We start from the raw sequence: 19,922 nt of genomic DNA on the forward strand, positions 1-19,922 counted from the left end.
AATATCATGGGAATAAGAAAATAATGCACACCATTTTTTATTTTAATTGGACAAATAAATTTTATGCTAACTCATTTCACGTGTAAATAACGATTTTAATACATGTAGAAATGATTAATGTTTAATAACTTTTAGCGTCACAGAATCAAATATATTATTTTTTGACGAAAACCCTTTTCCAGTCACAATATGCAGTTTTCTTTCAAAATAATTTGTCATGATTTGTGTAAAAAATTAGCAAATTGTGTCATGTTATAGATCTCTTAAAAATACAAGATTTAATGCTTACTTTTGGTCTTTCCACGTGAATATTTCGTCTATATTATTTATATCATTTTCCCCAGTATGGATGTTTATTATTCCATCATCTGATCCATTTCGCTGTAAAAAAAATTAGAATTTAAAGTAATTATTATTAGATTATACAATGTCATTAGGATGTGAAATAGTCGTACATCAAACTAAACTCTGTAACTTTTCAGATGTTAGCAGAAATCTTGAATTTCTTTAATTTTAACTTAAAGAAAATATAAATTAAGTTTAACTTTCAAAAGTATACTAATTGTTATTTTAATAGGACTACTATTTAATGAAATTTCCTTACAACATATCGAGCACGCAGGCTAAATACGTAATTATTGATTTAAAGCACAACAGAATCGATTTATGAGCAGTAATTTTATAGGTTAAGAGCAATTCCTCATTTATATCAACATGTCATTCGTTCAAAAATTATAATTAAGCGCGTATTTTTAATGCCATCATGCTGATCTTTCAATTTTACAGATAGCTCAAATTATGCAAAATGTGAAATCTACTGGAATGGGCATTTGATAAAAATGGATATATTTAAAAATATGTGTTTCAAAAGACAGGCATAAATTGAAATAAGTGTTTGAAGATATGAACATCACTCAAAATTTTGTTATTGAAACTGGACAACACTACATATACTTTTTCAATGGTAAATAAAGACCTCAAGTTTGTAACTCTAACATGACAAAGGCAAGCACCAAAAAAATTGAAAATTCATTTAATTTCTTTATTGTTCTAACTACAATATTTCTTTTAAAATACAATAGTTTGGAGTAGTTTAAGAAACAATGCTAGAATCATTTTTTATAGCCTTTATTCACTCATTTTGAGCTATGTCGATTTTTTTTAAAAGTACATTTCAAGTCTGCATGTTGTTCTAAAGACAAATTTTTTAAATTTTTTAAACAAATAAATAAAAAAACAAATCTATATATATATTTCTCTTACACGGCACCAAAAAAATGCCTCGTTACAACTCCCCGAATGGCAACGTTAGAAAATAGACCAATGATTGCTGCTAAAAATGTCACATGGCAAATCTAATGAGGTGGCTCAACATATAGCGCTTTTAAAAAAGGAAACAATAACCAGAGTGAGCATTATCAGGTTGTTCAATTCAGATTCATGCCCTAAAAACATGATAATATTTAATTTAAACTCAATTAGGAACTAATTAATTAATTGAAGTGAGAATGCTTTAAAAGGCCGCTGTTGAATTGATATTTTTCTACTGGGAGCTACCTAAACGTCTAAAAAACGTCTAAGCGTTTGTATTGAATGCATTGAATTTTTTTATATTTCGAATTTATTTATGCATTGAATTTTCACGCTTTAAAATGCAGAATATTAGTGAAGCTGCTAGGGCTTTTAAACGTAATGAAGCGTGTTCGAAGAGCCCAAGAAAGTGTTGAGGAATGTTATGGAAGACGTAAATTGCAGAGATCAAGTGCAATAATAAGTATTGGCAGTAGGCAAGGGGAACTGCTAAAATCAAAACTCCCCGATTAGAAATGCAGCATGGCGACCTCCACGTGATATTTCTCGGGTAATGCTAACAGCCATGCATTTTAATTTATTGTATGTAGAACATCCTTATTTTGCTCTAAAATGTTAGGTACTTTATCACAAATGTTAATTAATATAGAAATTGATTTCAATAATGCTGATCACCAAAAAATATTTCATTTGGCGATAAAACAAATTTTTGTGTTCTTGAAAATGAAAGATTTTTTGAGGGTTATTATCTCACAAGGAAAAGTTAGGGTTTAAAGTTTATATTTTTAAATAATAAATTTTTTTCTAAAACTTTCAGAATTTCTAGCATTAACTAATTTATTATACACATTTAGTTGAATTTAGGTGAGTAACTGCAATATTTGATAATTTATTTTGCTAATATGTTTCTCATTTAGCTAATGTTTTGATTTTTTCACCATGTGCAATCTAAATAGCTAATATACTTTTTTTTAAAGCCAATAAGAACATTGATAGAATTCTTCTACATAAGTACAATACTATGTTTTTGATGATAAAATACTATGTCTTTGATGATAATATAGTATGCCTTTGTGCTAGAACATTGTGTTCATTGGCGAGCGAGCGCAGCGAGCCATGGTTCACGGCGTGAACCACATAGGATTGCGTAGCAATTCTCGGGGGTTGGCGAGCGTTAGCGAGCAGGGGGCGGAGCCTCCTAGTATGTCTTATTTTTCTAAACATGTAATTTGCGCCATAGACGAAAACGACTTAACTGCTATTCAATACATTTAAATATTGTAAATATTAATCGACCCATTAAATGACAATGAAAATATAAAATATCTGACTCACTTGATAAAACCAGCCAAACTTGTCATAAGGAATATGCATGAATTTATGGCCAAGTGTTACAAGAATATCCGAGTATCCATCAAAAAGCAGCTCTCTCACTGGTTTTTGAATAAACCATCTAGGATGTAGCATTGCGAATAAAGCATTTAAGCCCAAGTAAAAACTTACTAGGTTCATTTTCTTCGCCTTTGCTGCAGCTGCCTGAAAAGAGTCTGAAGAAATAAATTCTATCGTGAATTCATTTAAGTAAGAAAAATTATAGTTTATATGTAGGCTATATCAAATTTTTTAAAAAAAGCATCCTTATATTGACCTTAACATGTTAGAAAAAATCATCAATATCGGATGTGTAGACACTGAAAGCAATACATCCATTAAATGAATTGATATTATAAGCTAAAATGAAATATTTACAAAGCCTCCATCCTATTAGAAATAAAATAATCATTAGATTAAATATTAAACGCTACCCATCCGGTAAATAAATCGACTGTTAAACGTAAATTATAAAAAATAACTAGAAGAGTCTTTAAATATAGAAGGAACTTGAGTCTTGCCAACTTTGAGAGAAAGCATTTTAAAAAAAAATAGGATCTGAAAAAAAACATGATCTAGTTAGAGAAAGCAAAAAAATAGTTTTTTTAAGTTTTGTTTCGAAAAGTATTAAGCAGAACTGGAACCCTTTTTTTATGAAACGATACAAATAAAATATTTACTTAAACCTCATCATGTTAGAAAAATCATTAATCTATAAAACATCGGCGCATATAAAATAATCATCAAATTATCAATCTCGGCTATTTTGGTTTCGTGTATTAAGCGCTCACTACAAAAATTATCAATCCAAGTTCGATTCCTAGCGATTTCTGGTTTATTCGGGCCTGCATCGACTCTAGTGTTACGCTGAGCGGCGATGGCTCAGGTGATAGAGCGTTCGTCTTTCCATGAGGCGAACCGGGTTCGAATCCCAGTTGATACGAATTCTGCATCCGGCTTGCATCGACCACAGTGCTGACGTGAAATATCCTCAGTGGTAGACGGATCATGGATTAGAGTCCCCTTACGGACAGGCTAACCGTGGGTGGTTCTCGTGGTCTTCCTCTCCATGTAACGCGAATGAGGGTTAGCTCCATCAAAAAAGTCCTCCACGAAGGCAAATTTCTCCGAATGCTCGATCGAGGAGTTTCCTTGTCTTCTGGATTGGGTTCAAAATTACAAGGCTACGGAGATGTAACATTAGTAGTCGTAAGCCCATAAAATTGGGCATGTTGTTCAACGACGATTATAATATATATATATATATATATATATATATATATATATATATATATATATATATATATATATATATATATATATATATATATATATATATATATATATATATATATATATATATATAGATAGATAGATAGATAGATAGATAGATAGATAGATAGATAGATAGATAGATAGATAGATAGATATTATAACCGTTCCCTTGAGCCATGGTGACTCAGGGGATAGGTTCGCCATCCAACGAGGAGCACCAAGTTCGAATTCCAGCAATGGCTGGTCGATACGAATTCCGCACCCGGCTCGCACCGACCACAGTGCTGACGTAAAATATCCTCAATGGTAGACAGATTATGAGTCAGAGTTCCCTTGTCGTCACACTAACTGTGGGAGGTTCCATGATTTTCCACTCCATGCAACGCAAATGCCGGTTAATTCCCTCAAAGAGTCCTCCACGAAAGCAAATTTCTCCCAAAACTTGATCCAGGAGTTCCCTTGGCTTCTGGTTTGGATTCAAAATTACAAGGCTATTGAGGTGTTAAGCTAACGTTAAAATGTCTACAGATGTAAAGAGATAATGGGCTAAAATATACTACTTATCGTATAACTGAGTTGGTTTTCTTCATTTTTACCTTGTATATATAGTGTTAACGCTGACAATTTCTCTCTATGTCATTCATGAAAGTGGGTTTTTCTGGTACTTTGACTTAGAAATTCTTGCCTTCAGGGTCTTGTTCATATTTATAAGGTTATAAAGATATACGTTATAGCTTCCAATTCACTTACATTTATGCTCCGTCAATACACGATTATAAAACAAAGTATGTAGACCGCTTCGTATATTACTTCCTATCCCGCACCAACCACAATACCTTTAGTTTTTTTATACCTTAGGAAATAATAGTTTTAAAATATTTTCAAATGCATTTAACTTTAGTAGAGAAAATAACACGTGTACAAAGAGGGCATTATTAACAACAATTTTTTAATTTCCAGAAGCAGTAAATAGAAGTAGTGTTGTTGTTGCTAATTCCCATCTGAATCCGTTAACAGTTAGGAAGTCCGAAACTAAAAGGGAAGTGGAATGAATGACGTTCCAGTCCTGCCCTAAACAGTTGAAGATGTGCTCAAGTGATGCCTGGTTTTGTTGGCATTTAGGGCAAAGAGGAAAGATCTTTTGATTAGCAGAAAATGTGAAACTTTTCAGGTGTCCACTGGCCAGTCGGGATAAGCAAGTGTTGGTCTGCCTGTCACCAGAAAGAGATAGAGAGAGTCCTGGTCTTTTTGCTTTATACCAGAAGTGAGTAGGGGGAAGCAGCCACTTTTGTTTGTTCTGGGCCTTTTGCCTTGCGAAAAGTTCAAGGTATGTACGCTCTGAGGAGGAGGGGACTGGATGGTCTAGTCCCTCCTTTGCAAGAGTGTCAGCCAACTCGTTTCCGTGGATATCGACGTGGGACGGGATCCATTGAAAGTGGACCTCATGCTGCTAGGAAATGAGCTTTACTTTTTGTAAGATCGAAAAACTGGTTTTATCTCCAATGAGGGCCCAATTTTTGAGGTGTTGAATTAAACTACGGCTGTCAGATAGTATCCAAGTATTTCCAAAGTGCCCTTCACTCAAGATTTTCTCTAGTCCGCGGTCGATTACAATTAGTTCGCTTCGAAAGACGGAACAAAAATCGGGGTTTCGTTGATGAAGAGTGTAGTTCTCTCGAGGTGTTTCAATAAACACTCCACAACCTGTCTGTTTATCCCTTTTACTGCCATCAGAGTACATTTTGATGTCGTTTGGAGGGATTTTATAGATGATTTCCAGGGACAATTGTCTGGGGAAGTCAGGCACACAGTCTTTCTTATCAAGCGTGGTAGGGAGGCTTTCATGGAAACTAACATTGGAAAGATCCAAAAAGTAGATAGAAGTAGTAAGTAGAAGTAGAAGAGTAAATAGAAGTAGTAAATAGAAGTAGTAGAGTAAATAGAAGTAGTTTTAATGTAGAAAGAAAAAATCTAATTACCACCATAGGAACATTCAGAGAAGTAATGACGTCATCTAGCGTACCATTCGATTTATCAGCCTCGAAGTACCAATGACGAATTTGCTTGTATGTCAAAGTACCATTATCATTCCTTGATAGTACTACTTTGGTTCGATATTCTCTGTAAATACGTAAAAACAACTTTCAAAATACAACTGTGCTAAGACCAGGGGTTCGCAAATCCCCCGATGGCTAACTCACCGGCATCCAAGAAAACTGTTACTAGAGCAAATTATTTGTAGTTAAAATTAACTTACTTCATTTTGAGAAATTGGATTAAAAATTTGGAAAGCTCGCAAACCCCTGATTAAGACAAAAATTCATTTATAATAATGTTCTAAGAAAGTACTTATTCTAATAGAATGGGTTAAAAAACCGTCGCAAACTTACCAAAAGTACTTATTATTTTGACACATAGTCAAACATTTTTTATCCAATATTGTACCGGAATAATAATTGTATCTATAATACAGTTTTGCACAAGCTGTTACGTAATCATTGTCCTTAATGCAGGGTTATTCATAATTCCCTCCGCCTGTAAACGCCATTTTTCTTTACTACAACTGGCTTCAGTGGTACATGTTACTGTGCACTGCTTACTACCGGCAACTGCTTAAATTAAAACTTGAATACTTTCGGAATAATTTCATACGTTCTTTTTTGCCATATTCATCTTTGTTTTTTTACTATAACGCTTCGAAACCCCGGAGGGAATTATGAATAACCCTGTATATATTTTTATAATCCTTATCAAAAATAAAGGACAAAATTAAAAACATTGAGAACCGTATACTAATATCTAAAGAAAAAACAAAACAAAAATAATACCGAAAACTGACAATTCGTTATAAAGATTAATCCTAGTGAAAGTGAGTTAAGCATCCAAAACAATTTCACTATTGAGTGAAACTAAAAGGTGTTTCTTATAATCGCATTTCCCTTTCTTCCACCGCTATTCATTCTCTTTTAGTAATCAATTTTGTTTTCATTATTTCAATCTTACTTTCACTCTATAGTTATTGCATTCAGATTCTACAAATTGAACGCCTTAAATATTGAAAAATACCTTTTGCTAGTTTTTCTCTCTTATTCACAACTATAACTTAATTGCTACACAAATTTAACGTAAAAAAGAATACTGATAGCAAAAGAGAAGATTTTCAATGTAAACTGCTGTTTGTAGAAAATGCAACACCATGAAAGAATCATCAGAATCAAATGAAATTTAATGCAGAAACGACTTGTACTGATACAAATAAATGATGAAATTTTCAAAACAAAAGAAACAAATTAAGCGTCCGAAATCAGTATTTGGTGCAGCCACCACGCGCTGCAATAAGTGCTGCTATACGACGTGGCATGGAGTCAAACAGATGTTGAATATCTGCTTGAGGAAGAGAATTCCATATTGCTTGTATGCGCAACCAAAGTTCGTCTTTGGAAACTGCAGGACGCGGATCACGAGTGAGACGCCGACCAACCATATCCCACACGTGCTCAATAGGCGACATATCCGGCGAATAAGCAGGCCAAGGAAGAAGTTGCATGCGTTGTGCTGAACAGAAGTCTCTAACAGTCCGCGCAACATGTGGGCGTGCATTATCCTGCTGAAAGATAGCTCCAGGGATGCCTTGAAGGAAAGGAACGACTTCGGGCTGTAGCACTTCACGGACGTATCTGTTGCTATTGAGATTACCCTCAATTCGTATCAAATTGGATCGTCCATGATACGAAATCGTACCCCAGACCATAACTCCGGGTGTTCGACCACTATGTCGTTCAATAATACACTCAGGAAGGCAGCGTTGACCGGCATAACGTCTAACACGAACACGGCCATCATGGGTCCACAAATTGAAGCGTGATTCATCTGAAAAGACAACTTGGTGCCAATCAGCTCGCCAGTCTCTGTGCTCAAGAGCCCACTGCCGACGCAGCCGTCGATGATCCGCCGTGAGGGGAATCCTGTATAATGGCACCCTTGCACGCAATCCACGGCGCAGCAGACGACGACGAATTGACGAAGCCGACAATTGTACACCTGTAGCAGTAGACCAATGTGCTGCCAGCTGCCTGGAGGAAGCTGTGCGATCATTCACCGCCATGCGGAGCAGGTGTCGATCATCGCGCTCTGCGTCACCTTCTGTCGTCCAGTGCCTGTTTTTCGAGTTGTTCGGTGCTCGTCGGTCCACTGCTTCCAAACTCGCATCACTGTGGAACTGTTCCGCTGCATACGAGCTGCTATTGCGCGATAGGAAAATCCTCCTTCTCGAAGGCCGATTATCCTCCCTCGTTCAAACTCCGTAAGTTGCTTGAATTTCTTATTCTTCCGTCGTGGAGGCATACTCAGGTCTCACTAAACGTTTGCCACTAACAAATAATCATAGACTATTTTCAACGTCCCGCTACAGCACTTTATTTATACGCTTTCAGCATCAATTCAGAGGGCGCTGCGCGCGCCACGCACGCGCGATGGCTCTGAAACTTTATTAATTTGCATAATATCCTATAATTGACATTTGCTGCGAATTTCATTTGATTCTGATGATTCCTTCATGGTGTTGCATTTTCTACAAACAGCAGTTTATGTAAGTAATGAAATTGATGCCTTATATGTTCTTCTATTCAAATAGCATTACAATTCAATATTGTCTCCTTTGAAATAATTCCCTAGAGATGCCACACAATATCGGAGATGGTTTTTTCACTACTCGTAGCAGTGCTGGAACAAGTATACTAAAATAGTCTTTATCTGATGGTCAGTTCAGACTTTAAAATATTTTTCTGAATCTAAAAATGGCGATCAATTTTTAATATCGGGAAAAAGAAATATCACAAGAACTCAAATCAGTTAAGTTAGTAGGTTGAAGAGTACCCGGTCTATCAGCCAAAAACACAGCACATTGTCGTAATGCTTGCTCTTGAAGTTCGGTCTCACAGGTATGACCCTTTTTTGGTCGTCAAAAAAAGAATCATATTATTCAAAAAAATCATATTAAACTATTATTCGTCCATTCTGACTAATAGTTGAGGATCTAAATGCGGAAAATCATAAATTCTGCTGAAATTTTTATCGGATCTTGCAGTTGAAGGTATTCCGTTGTATAAATTTATTTTCCATCGACATTCTTTCATGTGAAGAAGACTTAAATCAGTGAAAAATCTGGCATACAGAACATGGTGTCCGTAGTATTGCTGAAGTTACGCAAAAGCTTCCATCGCATTGTGTTCATCTGAAAAAGACTTAAATCAGTGAAAAATCTGGCAGACGGAACATAGTCTCCGTAGGATTGCTAAAGTTATGCAAAAACTTCCATTGTAGTTTTTCCAAGTAGTACGCCTTGATAGTAAGCCGTTGCTACATATTAATGCTACTCATTTTTAGAACGCACTACAAAAACTTGTTTCAATAGAAAGGTGACAATGAGCAATCACGTAAACCTGCTGAGTTCACACTCATACTTAACACGTATTTGTCCATCTATCACCGCCTTCAAATTACGTAGGGTCGTAGTTGTCACATAGAACGTTACGTCACTAGTTTCGTAGCTTAATTTACACACCTAGTATATTTCAATTTTCTAAAAATTAACGTCAACCATATGATGTTAATTTTAAAGCATGAATGATAATTGCTAACAATGATAGTTGCTAAAATAATAACAATGATAATTGCTTTTTACAAGCACTTTTAAGTATATACGCTTAATAATAAACTCATAATTATTGAGTGCACTTACCTAAAAGTATATGGACCCAATTCTTGCAAAATGGGTTTCTTTTTGTAATTGTATATTTCATCAGTATTAGTTACGTTAAAAAAATATATAGAAAGATATATGGGTACAGGAATATCGTTCCAATTTTTGTATCCTTCAGTGCCTTCTTTTAGAACTAATTTCTACAAAGGAAGAAAAAAATTTACATTTTTCGCAGAAATCATTTTACAATTAATATGAAAAATTAAAACTTGCATTAACAATCTTCACTTACTCTGAAACACTAAAATATGTAAATAATCATATGCTAAATTTAAATTAACATTTATTTATTGAAACTAGCATACAAATTTCAGGAAATATTTTAATGACCAATACAACTTTAAACGGTATTGAAACTTTTTATAGTAGCGATAAATAATTATTTTGAAACCAAAGCAAATCAGCTAATTATGATTTATGCCCAAATCAAATTTTTATAATTGTTTTCTTTAATTAATTTATTCATTTTCAAATAGCGAACCTCAGTATATGTTTTCGTCAAATTACTAATTTTAAAATAATAGTAGAGTTTTATTTTCTTTGGAACTAGTTGAATACTAGTTCTCCGTAGATGAATAAAACTTAGAAGGGAACGTAAACAACTTCTTTCACTGTATCCATATTAAAGCTTGTCATTATTGATGGAGTTTTGGTGGTTATATCAAATATACTAATTTAATGCATTGTACCTATATTTACACATTTGGTACCAATTAAAGTTCTACCAATTACCATAATACAGAAGTGCCTATTATCTAAACTAATTAAGCGTCAAAAATAATATGGTGAAATTTTTAAGCATTCTCCTAAACGAATTAGTGCTTTTTTTCTATTAATTTTGCTTTACTTAGAGTGCATAACTTTTTTTTTTATTTCAGTTAGTACTTATTCCCAAAATTAATTAAGCATCGTTGGCGTCACGTTGATTTTTTCATGCTTCTCGTTAACGGATTAGTGCAATTTCTTCAATAATATTGCTTTTAACATAGCTTGTTTTAATTCCAATTATAATTAGGGGAGAGTCGGGTAGCCCCGCCCACTTAAGGAGTATTGCTTATATTTCTGTATAATATTGAGTAATAATCAATATTTTTGTATGTTTCTATTGTTTTATCATCTAATTAAATAATGCAAAAGGAATAAACCAAAAAAGAATAGTTTAACTTAAAAAAAATAGAAATTTAAAAAAACATGTTTTTCAGCTCTTTTCAAAATGTGTCGGGTAGCCCCGCCCAGTTTCAAAAATTATGTTTTTTGACTGTTTTTTCATGTGCAAATGAAAATGACCAATGTATTGACAATAGATAAAACTCGTTTATCATTTTTAACACAAAATTATTTTATTTATTACATATTTATATACTTTTAGTGAATTCTATCATTTAATAACAATCATTTCATAACAACAATATTTGTTGTTAAAAATGCATATAACATTCAAATTTGAAGCAATAAAATAATAATCTTTGCAACCGTACATTTATTGACGAAATAAAATTGGGCGGTGATACCCAACATTCATGTGAGCGGAGCTACCCGAAATCCAATTTTTTTGTAAATTTGTAATTACCTGAACAATTTTTCACATATAAACTTCTTTCTTTGTGCAAATTAAACTTAAGACTACATACTTTAATGCTGTATGTATAGAAAAAATTATATTTTTAGTTTTAAAATGAAGTTTAATCGAAACATTCAACCAATTTTTCTTAATTTCATGACTACTGTATTCAACATATTTTCAAAACTATTGTTTACCATGTTACTAGCTGTATAAATACATGAAACTTTGAAAATAATCTTTTTTTAATATAACAATTAATGTCCGATGGCCCATTGACTTGAAAAAATATTCTATACATATGAAATTGACAGTAACGCTGGGCGGGGCTACCTGACTCTCCCCTATTACCAAAATTAACAAAGCATCATTACCGTCAAAAATAATTGGGCGATTTTTAATTCTATTAATTTTGCCTTATAGTACATAACATTTTTTTCATTTCATTTAATTCCTTTTTACCAAAATTAATAAACATCATTGGCGTCTATTATTGTTCGATTTTTCATGAAATGCGCTTTAAAATCATGATGTGCGTTTTAAAACCACATAACTATAAACTAAATAAACACGTGGTTTCAAATAATTTTACAAGTACTATTTTAATTATTAAAATATTTATTAAAAATATAATTCGGTGAGGTAATTTGTCAAAGCTTTATGTTCATGCTGTTCATTGAGTTTATCTGATATAGCAAATAAAAAATAATTAAATATTTACGAACGAGCAAAAACTCTTTTTTTTTTAAATTAGAGCTATAAGCTTGCAAATATCACTGATGTAATCTTCAAAATATTTTAATCGTTGGCAACAGTATCATTTTCATGAATGGCAAGGTCTAAGCCAATGAAAAAATTACATTATTTAATCGTCTCTCCCGAATGGTATAACTAAAATTATTGAACGATTTTTAGCATCAGGCACATTGAAATTTCCCTTTTCACCCACTGTCCACCATTCAAATCTGTAACTCTTACCGGTTCTTGAGTTATATAAGAAGGACACACACACACACGCAAACAAACTCTTCATTCTATTATTATAGATAGATGTATTTCAAGAAAGATTAATAGTTTTTTCAATGATTTAACTAATTAGATCCTACAGTTAAAGCAATTTCGTTTACTATCAGGAAAATCTTGGAATTCAATGGTTGGATAATACGCTAATAAGTTATATAAGAGAAAAATATAGGTTTCGTAGGCTCTAACTACCATCTTTGCCTTATTGTTTGCTGTCCTTGACATCTGACTTTTCTTTGGTTGGTTTTACCATCTTTGATTTTTATGCTTGATTGTTTTATGTTTCTGTTGCTGAAACAATATAGATCATATTGCTTGACCATGACACGAATTTGTTATATAAGATATTTCAAAACGTTTCGAAATATTACCAAAGGATTACTAATTATGTTAAGATGCATTAGCACATAAATGTTTGAAGTTTTGACAACGTAATAGTTTTAGGAATGGTTTTTTTAAAAAAAGTGATTTGATTAGCAGTTGATATTAATAACAAAAAAAGGAGTTTTTAATTCTGTTATGACAAATTGGCATCATCTATACGAAATTATGAATGTTAGATTTAACTTTTCCCATCTCAATCGTTTTAAATAAGGTTTGAAAAAGCAATATAACTAGCAGTTGATATTAATAACAAAGAAAGGAGTTTTTAATTCTGTTATGACACATTAAAATGATCTATTGATTAACTTTTGATTGTCAGATTGAACTTTTCACATTTCAATCATTTAAAATGAGATTTGAAAAAGTAATCTGACTAGCAATTGATATTGATAGCAAAAAAAGAGTTTTTAATTCTGTTATGACACATTGGCATCATCCATTAACTAACTTTTAAATGTTAGATTGAACTTTTCACATTTCCATCATTTAAAATGAGGTTTGAAAAAGTAATTTGACTAGCAATTGATAATGATAGCAAAAAAAGAGTTTTTAATTCTGTTACGACACATTGGCATCATCCATTAACTAACTTTTGAATGTTAGATTGAACTTTTCACATTTCCATAATTTAAAATGAGGTTTGAAAAAGTCATTTGACTAGCAGTCGATATTGATAACAAAAAGAGAGTTTTTAATTCTGTTATGACACATTGGCATCCTCTATTAACTAACTTTTGAATGTTAGATTGAAATTCTCCCATTTCAATCATTTAAAATGAGGTTTGAAAAAGTAATTTGACTAGCAATTGACATTGATAACAAAAAAAGAGTTTTTAATTCTGTTATGACACTTTGGCATCATCTATTAACTAACTTCTGAATGTCAGATTGAACTTTTCACATTTCAATCATTTTACATAAGAATTGAAAAAGTAATTTGACTAGCAATTGATATTGATAACAAAAAAAAGAGTTTTTAATTCTGCTATGACACATTGGCATCATCTATTAACTAACTTTTGAATGTCAGATTGAACTTTTCACATTTCAATCATTTTACATAAGAATTGAAAAAGTAATTTAACAAGCAGTGGATATGAATTACAAAAAAGGATTTTTAATTCTGTTATAACACATTATCATAATCTATTAACTTTTGAATGTTAGATTGAACTCTTCACTGCTCAATCATTTTATATCAGGTTTGGAAAAGTAATTTAAAATGCAGTTGATATAAAATAAAAGGGTTTTTAATTCTGTTATGACAGATTGACATAATCTATTGACTATCTTTTGAATGTTAGATTGATTATTTTACTCCTCAATCATTTTATATAAGGTTTAAAAAAGTAATTTAACTAGTAGTGGATATAAATAGTACAAAGTAGAGTTATTACAAAGTTTATAAATAGAACTTTTTTTGTAAAAGAGAGAGGGAGAAACCATTCATGTTGGACATTTCAAAAGCGGCAACATTTGTTGAATACTTTTTCCCATGAATTTCTTTTTAAGCCACAGTTCTTTCAATATTATAATAGATAATTATAATAGATAATTTTCAAAGATGCTTCTAGAAAAGTAAAAACATGTGCTTGACATTCAATTGTGCGGCTGGTATTTAACTTTACGCATAAAATAAAATTTTTTAGAATGGAAATTTTTTATTATTCAAGAAATTAATAGATCAACAATTCATGAATATTAATCATATGGTTATACTTATACTCCTAAAAAGGTTCAACCATTTCAGTTTCAACAACAAAAAGAAAAACGCACTAACAAATCAAGTTGAAACGACTAAAACATATTTTGTTCAAATTGAAATTTTTCGAGCTGGTGGTACTAATTAAGCATAAGTCGCATAATACGCATAATAAACAGCTTTTTTTTTTCAATGCGAGGACTCATAAACTGTTGTTGACGAAATAAATAACAAAAAATTGTTATTTATTTCGTCAAAAAATGGACTGTTCCATACAATTTTTGTGCTTAAAAACGATAATATTTCATTGGGAAAAAGAATTTTCTTTTTCTTTTTTGGTTTTTTTTTTTAATGACAATTGATATATATCATTGCGTTTGGATAGGACACATCAAACACAATTTATAAGAGGTGATTAAATTTTTAGTGAAAAAATCATTCAGAGCATAATTTCACCAGCATCTGAATTCTATTTTTTTATTAAATCATACCTTTTTAATTTCAGCTTGCATAATAAGAGGGAATATAAAAAACATGACAATTCCAAAACTGGCAGTTAGAAGTCCTGTCAATGCCAGAATAGGAACTTTGTTTTTGACACAGGGCATTTCGCCACCTGTCAAAAATTAAAAATAAAATTAGTGTATTCATATGCACATTACAAAAACAAAAGAACTAAACTAAAAAAACTTTCATAACTAAAAAAATAATTTAATTGCATTCATATCAAAAAAGAGACTAATCTAAGTTTTTTCTCACTGATACTAATATACTTGTTGATATTATTCAATAAATTGACTATTTTAATCACAATAATATGATGTCCTTATATTATAAAAACATTTTAATCTAAAACTTCAGCATCCCTTACATGAATTTTTACTTTTTCTTATCAACCAAGCGTATCAATCAGTATTGAAACTTTTTTTAAACATAATTTTTTTACATTCGATACTTTTTAATGTATTTCTACACTGTTGTTTTAATAGCATTTCTCAAATCAATAAAGCTTAGATAAATTAAAAATTTCCTTTTTTTTAAACTAGATACTGTATAGATAATTTCAAAAATGATAAATTTACATATATAGCTTAAGTGAGTAAATAAACTTTTAAAAAAAATAATTTTAAACGAATAGTGGAAAAATTTAATAAATTTCTAAAAATACCAATACAACAAAAAAAAAATATTTTTCTTAAAAAATATGTGCTTGATTCCCCCCTAATTTTCATTAATTTTTATTTCAGCGATCAAGATTGATCATCATTGATAATTAAAAGTAATAAAAATTAAAGGAAGTAATAAGGAGATAGAGTAGCTTATAGTAATAAAAAGAAAAATTAAACTTTTTTTTTTATTCCTTAATGCTTTTACGCTGTTATTCCTTTCATAAACCAGGAATCTATAAAATTAAAAATTTCTAGAACACAGAGTCAATTTTTACCAACGCCATCAGTATTTAAAGGAGAAAAAAAAAACAAGTTAAATTGTGCAAAAATATCGAGAGACCAGAATTCGTAGACCTCTGACTTACTATTTTTGTTTTTAATTATTTTTATTTCTTACTATATACTTTAAATAAAATTAAATTTATATTTACCATAAAAATAAGCTTTACAGAAAAGATGAAATCCCATGAGTGAATTCTGTGCTGATGTGAGCTCTGCCTTCAAAATGCAAAGTTAACGCTCAGCTAAAGATTGGTCTTATGGCGTCATTTGAACTGTTAAGTGTCTAACCCTTTATTACCCTTACTCCCCTCCCCCCGCAAATCCCAGTCAAACACCTTCCGATAATATCATACACACACACAATGTCGTTTCTCAGTTATATAACAAAGATAAACCGAAAGAAGGCATGAGTAACAAGTAAGTTCCATCCATATAATGATGAGAGTAAGGAAAAATAACTATCCATAAATATATATTGAAAGTTCTAAAAAATATTACAAAACAGCTGTCCAATTCGAGTGTAATTGGCTAATTAAATACTCACCGTAATGAAAAAAAAAACGGTTTTATTTAAAAAAAATTAAAAGGATGGCGATAAGATAAAAGATATACCTCAATAATGAGATTTTAATCTTGCATCACATGCATGAAATTTCATAAGTTTACATAAGAATGTAAAAATGCGATGAATAATGCTTTATGTAATGAAATGGTGTGAGGATGAGGTGCATTTAAATTTGCGACAGTAAAATATATTAATGTCAAAAAATTTAGGTCTATGGTACCTCATTGAATTACTTATTGAATACCTAGTACAAAAACGAAATTGAAATTATAACCTAATCGATTTCAGTAAATACGGTAAAAATTTATTGTGTTATTACTTAATTTGCCATGTACTTAGTTATATGACATCGCTTGGCGAAAGTACATGTAATTTTACAATATATTGTTCAAATTTGTTTTATAGTTAATTGTAGAAAAAATTATTTTAATTGAAGGGGTAACGCAACTATGATTACTATGATTGATGCTTTAATGACTTGATTTTCTAGATAAATTAAGTTATCACAAAACAAATAAAAGCAAGTGTACTTAATTCTATGTACAATTAATTACAATTATTTTAAATTACAATTACAATATTTTACAATTAATTAAAATTATTTTAAATTACAATTACAATATTTTACGATTAATTAAAATTATTTTAAATTACAATTACAATATTTCAATTAACAATTATTTTGCAATTAATTACAATTATTTATTATTTGCAATTGTAAATTTATTTACAATTGCAAATCTATAATAGAAATTAAATTTAATTCACAGTAAAATTTTTAAAGTAAGTTAATGGTTCTCTCTCAAATGAGGAATTAACATTAATTGTTGCTAAAATTTCCGATTAATATCTTAAAAAATTAATTTTAGCTAATAACATTAAGCTAGAATGCTGTATTTTCCTTTTATCTCGATAGCTTCGACTAATATTAAAAAAAACTTATGAATATAACAAAAAATGTATTAATTTATTTATTTATTACAAAGTTTCTCGAATTTTGCCTCAATTGAAATTAAGATAAACTGCTTTTTATTAAACTTAAAGCTGCGACAACAATTAAAATTAAATTTAATTCACAGTAAAATTTTTAAAGTACTTTATAATTCTTTCTCGTGCCATAATATAATATAAATTATTGCGTAAGTTTTGTGATAATACCTTCAAAAATTAACTTTTGCAAGCAAAAAGAGTAAATTTAAACAATCATACAGTTAACTAATAGCAAAGGTAGCGTCAAAAAAAAATTTCTTTCATAGTTTTCAGAACCTCAAAAACAAAAATAAGAGAATAAAGTTTATATTGAACTGTTACTTGCTATTTACTTTAAATAATGTAAATAGCTAGTAAATGTATAAATAAATGGATTTAAAATAAATAAGTTTTATACTGTGTAAAAGATTTTAAAGTTAGTTATTAAACGTTTTGATGCTCGTCCAAATAGAACGAATATGTGCTTTGAATTCAATAAAACAGTAAGTATTTTAAACTTATTTATCTATCTTTAAAACTTTTTTAAATCTTTAAATGTCTTTAGGAGATATTATTGCCACAAAATACCATTATTTTAAGCATTAAATAGTGAACTATCCAATCACTTAACAAATGCAGCAGCATAGCTTCTCCCATCTGATAGATAATCTGATAGTCTGAGATAATCTGATGTCCTAAACTCTAATGGAAAAAAAATCATTTTGGGGGAAGTATATTATAAAATATATAATATTCTTCATAACTATAAGACATTTAGTGCCTATAAAATTATTGTCAGAAAAAGTTTAAAATTAGCTGTAGTTAACAATATTGTTCCACCTTTCGGAAAGTGCCTGTAAGAAAAGTAAGCAATTTGCAAATACTACCAATGAAACTGAATATGTATTTTAAATTATTTGCAAATATAAGTTGATATTGATAATATAAGCAAAACATACCCAGCTATTATAAATATATAAACTGAAAATAGTTTCAGATCAAATTACGGTAAAAATAACTGGCATCCTGAATACGACATCAAATCTATTTTATAATATATTGCATTTTTACCATAAAAATTAATACTGTAATTTTTACAGTAATATTTATTTAATTACAGTAATTAGGTAATTTTACAGGAAATATTACAGAAAAAATTACTGAATTTAAATTTTCTGTTCCATAAAATTTTGCGGCAAAAATGGATTTTTCGGTAAAACGTACCCACACTCTGAGTGTCGGCACTTTTTACCGTAATTTGTCCGGACAGTCAAAGTCATATGTCTCCCAAGAAAATGGCCTCATTTTGCACATTTCTTTTTTTTTTTAATTTCAACAGTTTTTTACATTTTAATAATTTAATAAACCTTTTTCCTTGCTAATGAATTGATTGTGAAGGGAAAAAAAATTCCTTTCACAAATTAATTCATCAGCATAATTTCATAACAAATGACTAACTCTTTGAAACATAAATATTTAGAACTCTTAGAAACAACTTTTTTTTTCATTCTATAATTTTTTATCTAATTTTATTTATTAATTTAGTATTAATTCATTTTTTATTCTTTTTAATACTAAAAATTTATCCAGTCATTATGTATCCCTAAATTTAGTTTTCTGACACAAGTTAGAAATAGCAAAAATAAAACAAGACAATTATCTCCTTGCGAATTCACATTCATTCAACAAACATCGACATTCAACAAACTCGACATTAACTGCACATCACCCATTCCAAAATTTTCAAACACTAATAACCAATTATTTTTGCTTAAATTTTTACTTGCTCATTTAAGCACAAAGATAGACAAGATAAGAAATAATAAGCAAGATGAAATTCGTAAACAAATAGAAAGTTATGTTAATACATAAAAAATAGAACTTGTTGCTCGTATTTCTCTTTCTTCCATTGACATTAAATTTTAAGAAAAAGGCAACGATTACCTACATATTTGTTTAAACTAAATATCATATTTTTCTTGATTATGAATTTCATTGCGTTGTTATGCATTCATCACTGTAGATGAAGTTATATTTTTTTATATAGTATATCACAGCGAAAGATCGAAATCGGTGGTTGTTGACTTTCACCAGTGAATGTCGACAAACACCAAATACGTCGGTGAAAGATCGAATATTTCATTACATTCTTGTACATTCGGACCCTCATGTCGACAATCACAGATATGCTTTGGTGAATGTCCGAAATATTTATTACATTCGATTTGATATGAATTTATTCGTGGATATAATTACATTTATTCGATATTTTAACCCTACACTGATGTTTTTTTAAGGTTAAGTGTCACTGCCCGGTATACATTTGCGAGGTATACCCTACACTAATGTTTTTTTTAAGGTCAAGTGCCATTGCCCGGTATATATTTGCCCTATACTCCAAACACTGATGTTTCCTCTAATCTATCGTCAGTAAGTATTAAAATATAGAATAAATATAAATATATATCAAATAAATATAATAATATTAACGAATAAATTAATATAAAATTGGATATAACAAATATTTCGGACATTCACCAAAGCGACTA

General features: G+C 30.4%; 1 protein-coding gene across 3 annotated transcripts in view; it reads right to left on the bottom strand.

Annotated features, from left to right (window-relative positions):
* LOC107445211 (protein croquemort) overlaps nucleotides 1-19,922 on the bottom strand; it is a 47,670-nt gene that overhangs the window by 16,035 nt on the left and 11,713 nt on the right. For 2 of the 3 annotated variants that reach the window (XM_071179887.2, XM_071179885.2), the window contains exons 2-6: nucleotides 14,880-15,004; nucleotides 9,698-9,858; nucleotides 5,937-6,078; nucleotides 2,647-2,847; nucleotides 290-381 (exon numbers count right to left, since the gene is read on the bottom strand). In XM_071179887.2, coding sequence (XP_071035988.2) covers nucleotides 290-381; nucleotides 2,647-2,847; nucleotides 5,937-6,078; nucleotides 9,698-9,858; nucleotides 14,880-14,996 — 713 coding nt within the window. In that variant the 5' untranslated portion in view covers nucleotides 14,997-15,004. Of the gene's footprint in view, nucleotides 1-289; nucleotides 382-2,646; nucleotides 2,848-5,936; nucleotides 6,079-9,697; nucleotides 9,859-14,879; nucleotides 15,005-15,988; nucleotides 16,120-19,922 lie in introns of those variants that run through there. The other variant, XM_071179886.2, reaches the window with a different exon arrangement.

This window comes from Parasteatoda tepidariorum, chromosome 1 (genome assembly GCF_982258835.1).
Source record: "Parasteatoda tepidariorum strain Cologne lab strain chromosome 1, Ptep-v5.0, whole genome shotgun sequence".
In the NCBI taxonomy this organism is placed as follows: Eukaryota; Metazoa; Arthropoda; class Arachnida; order Araneae; family Theridiidae; genus Parasteatoda; species Parasteatoda tepidariorum.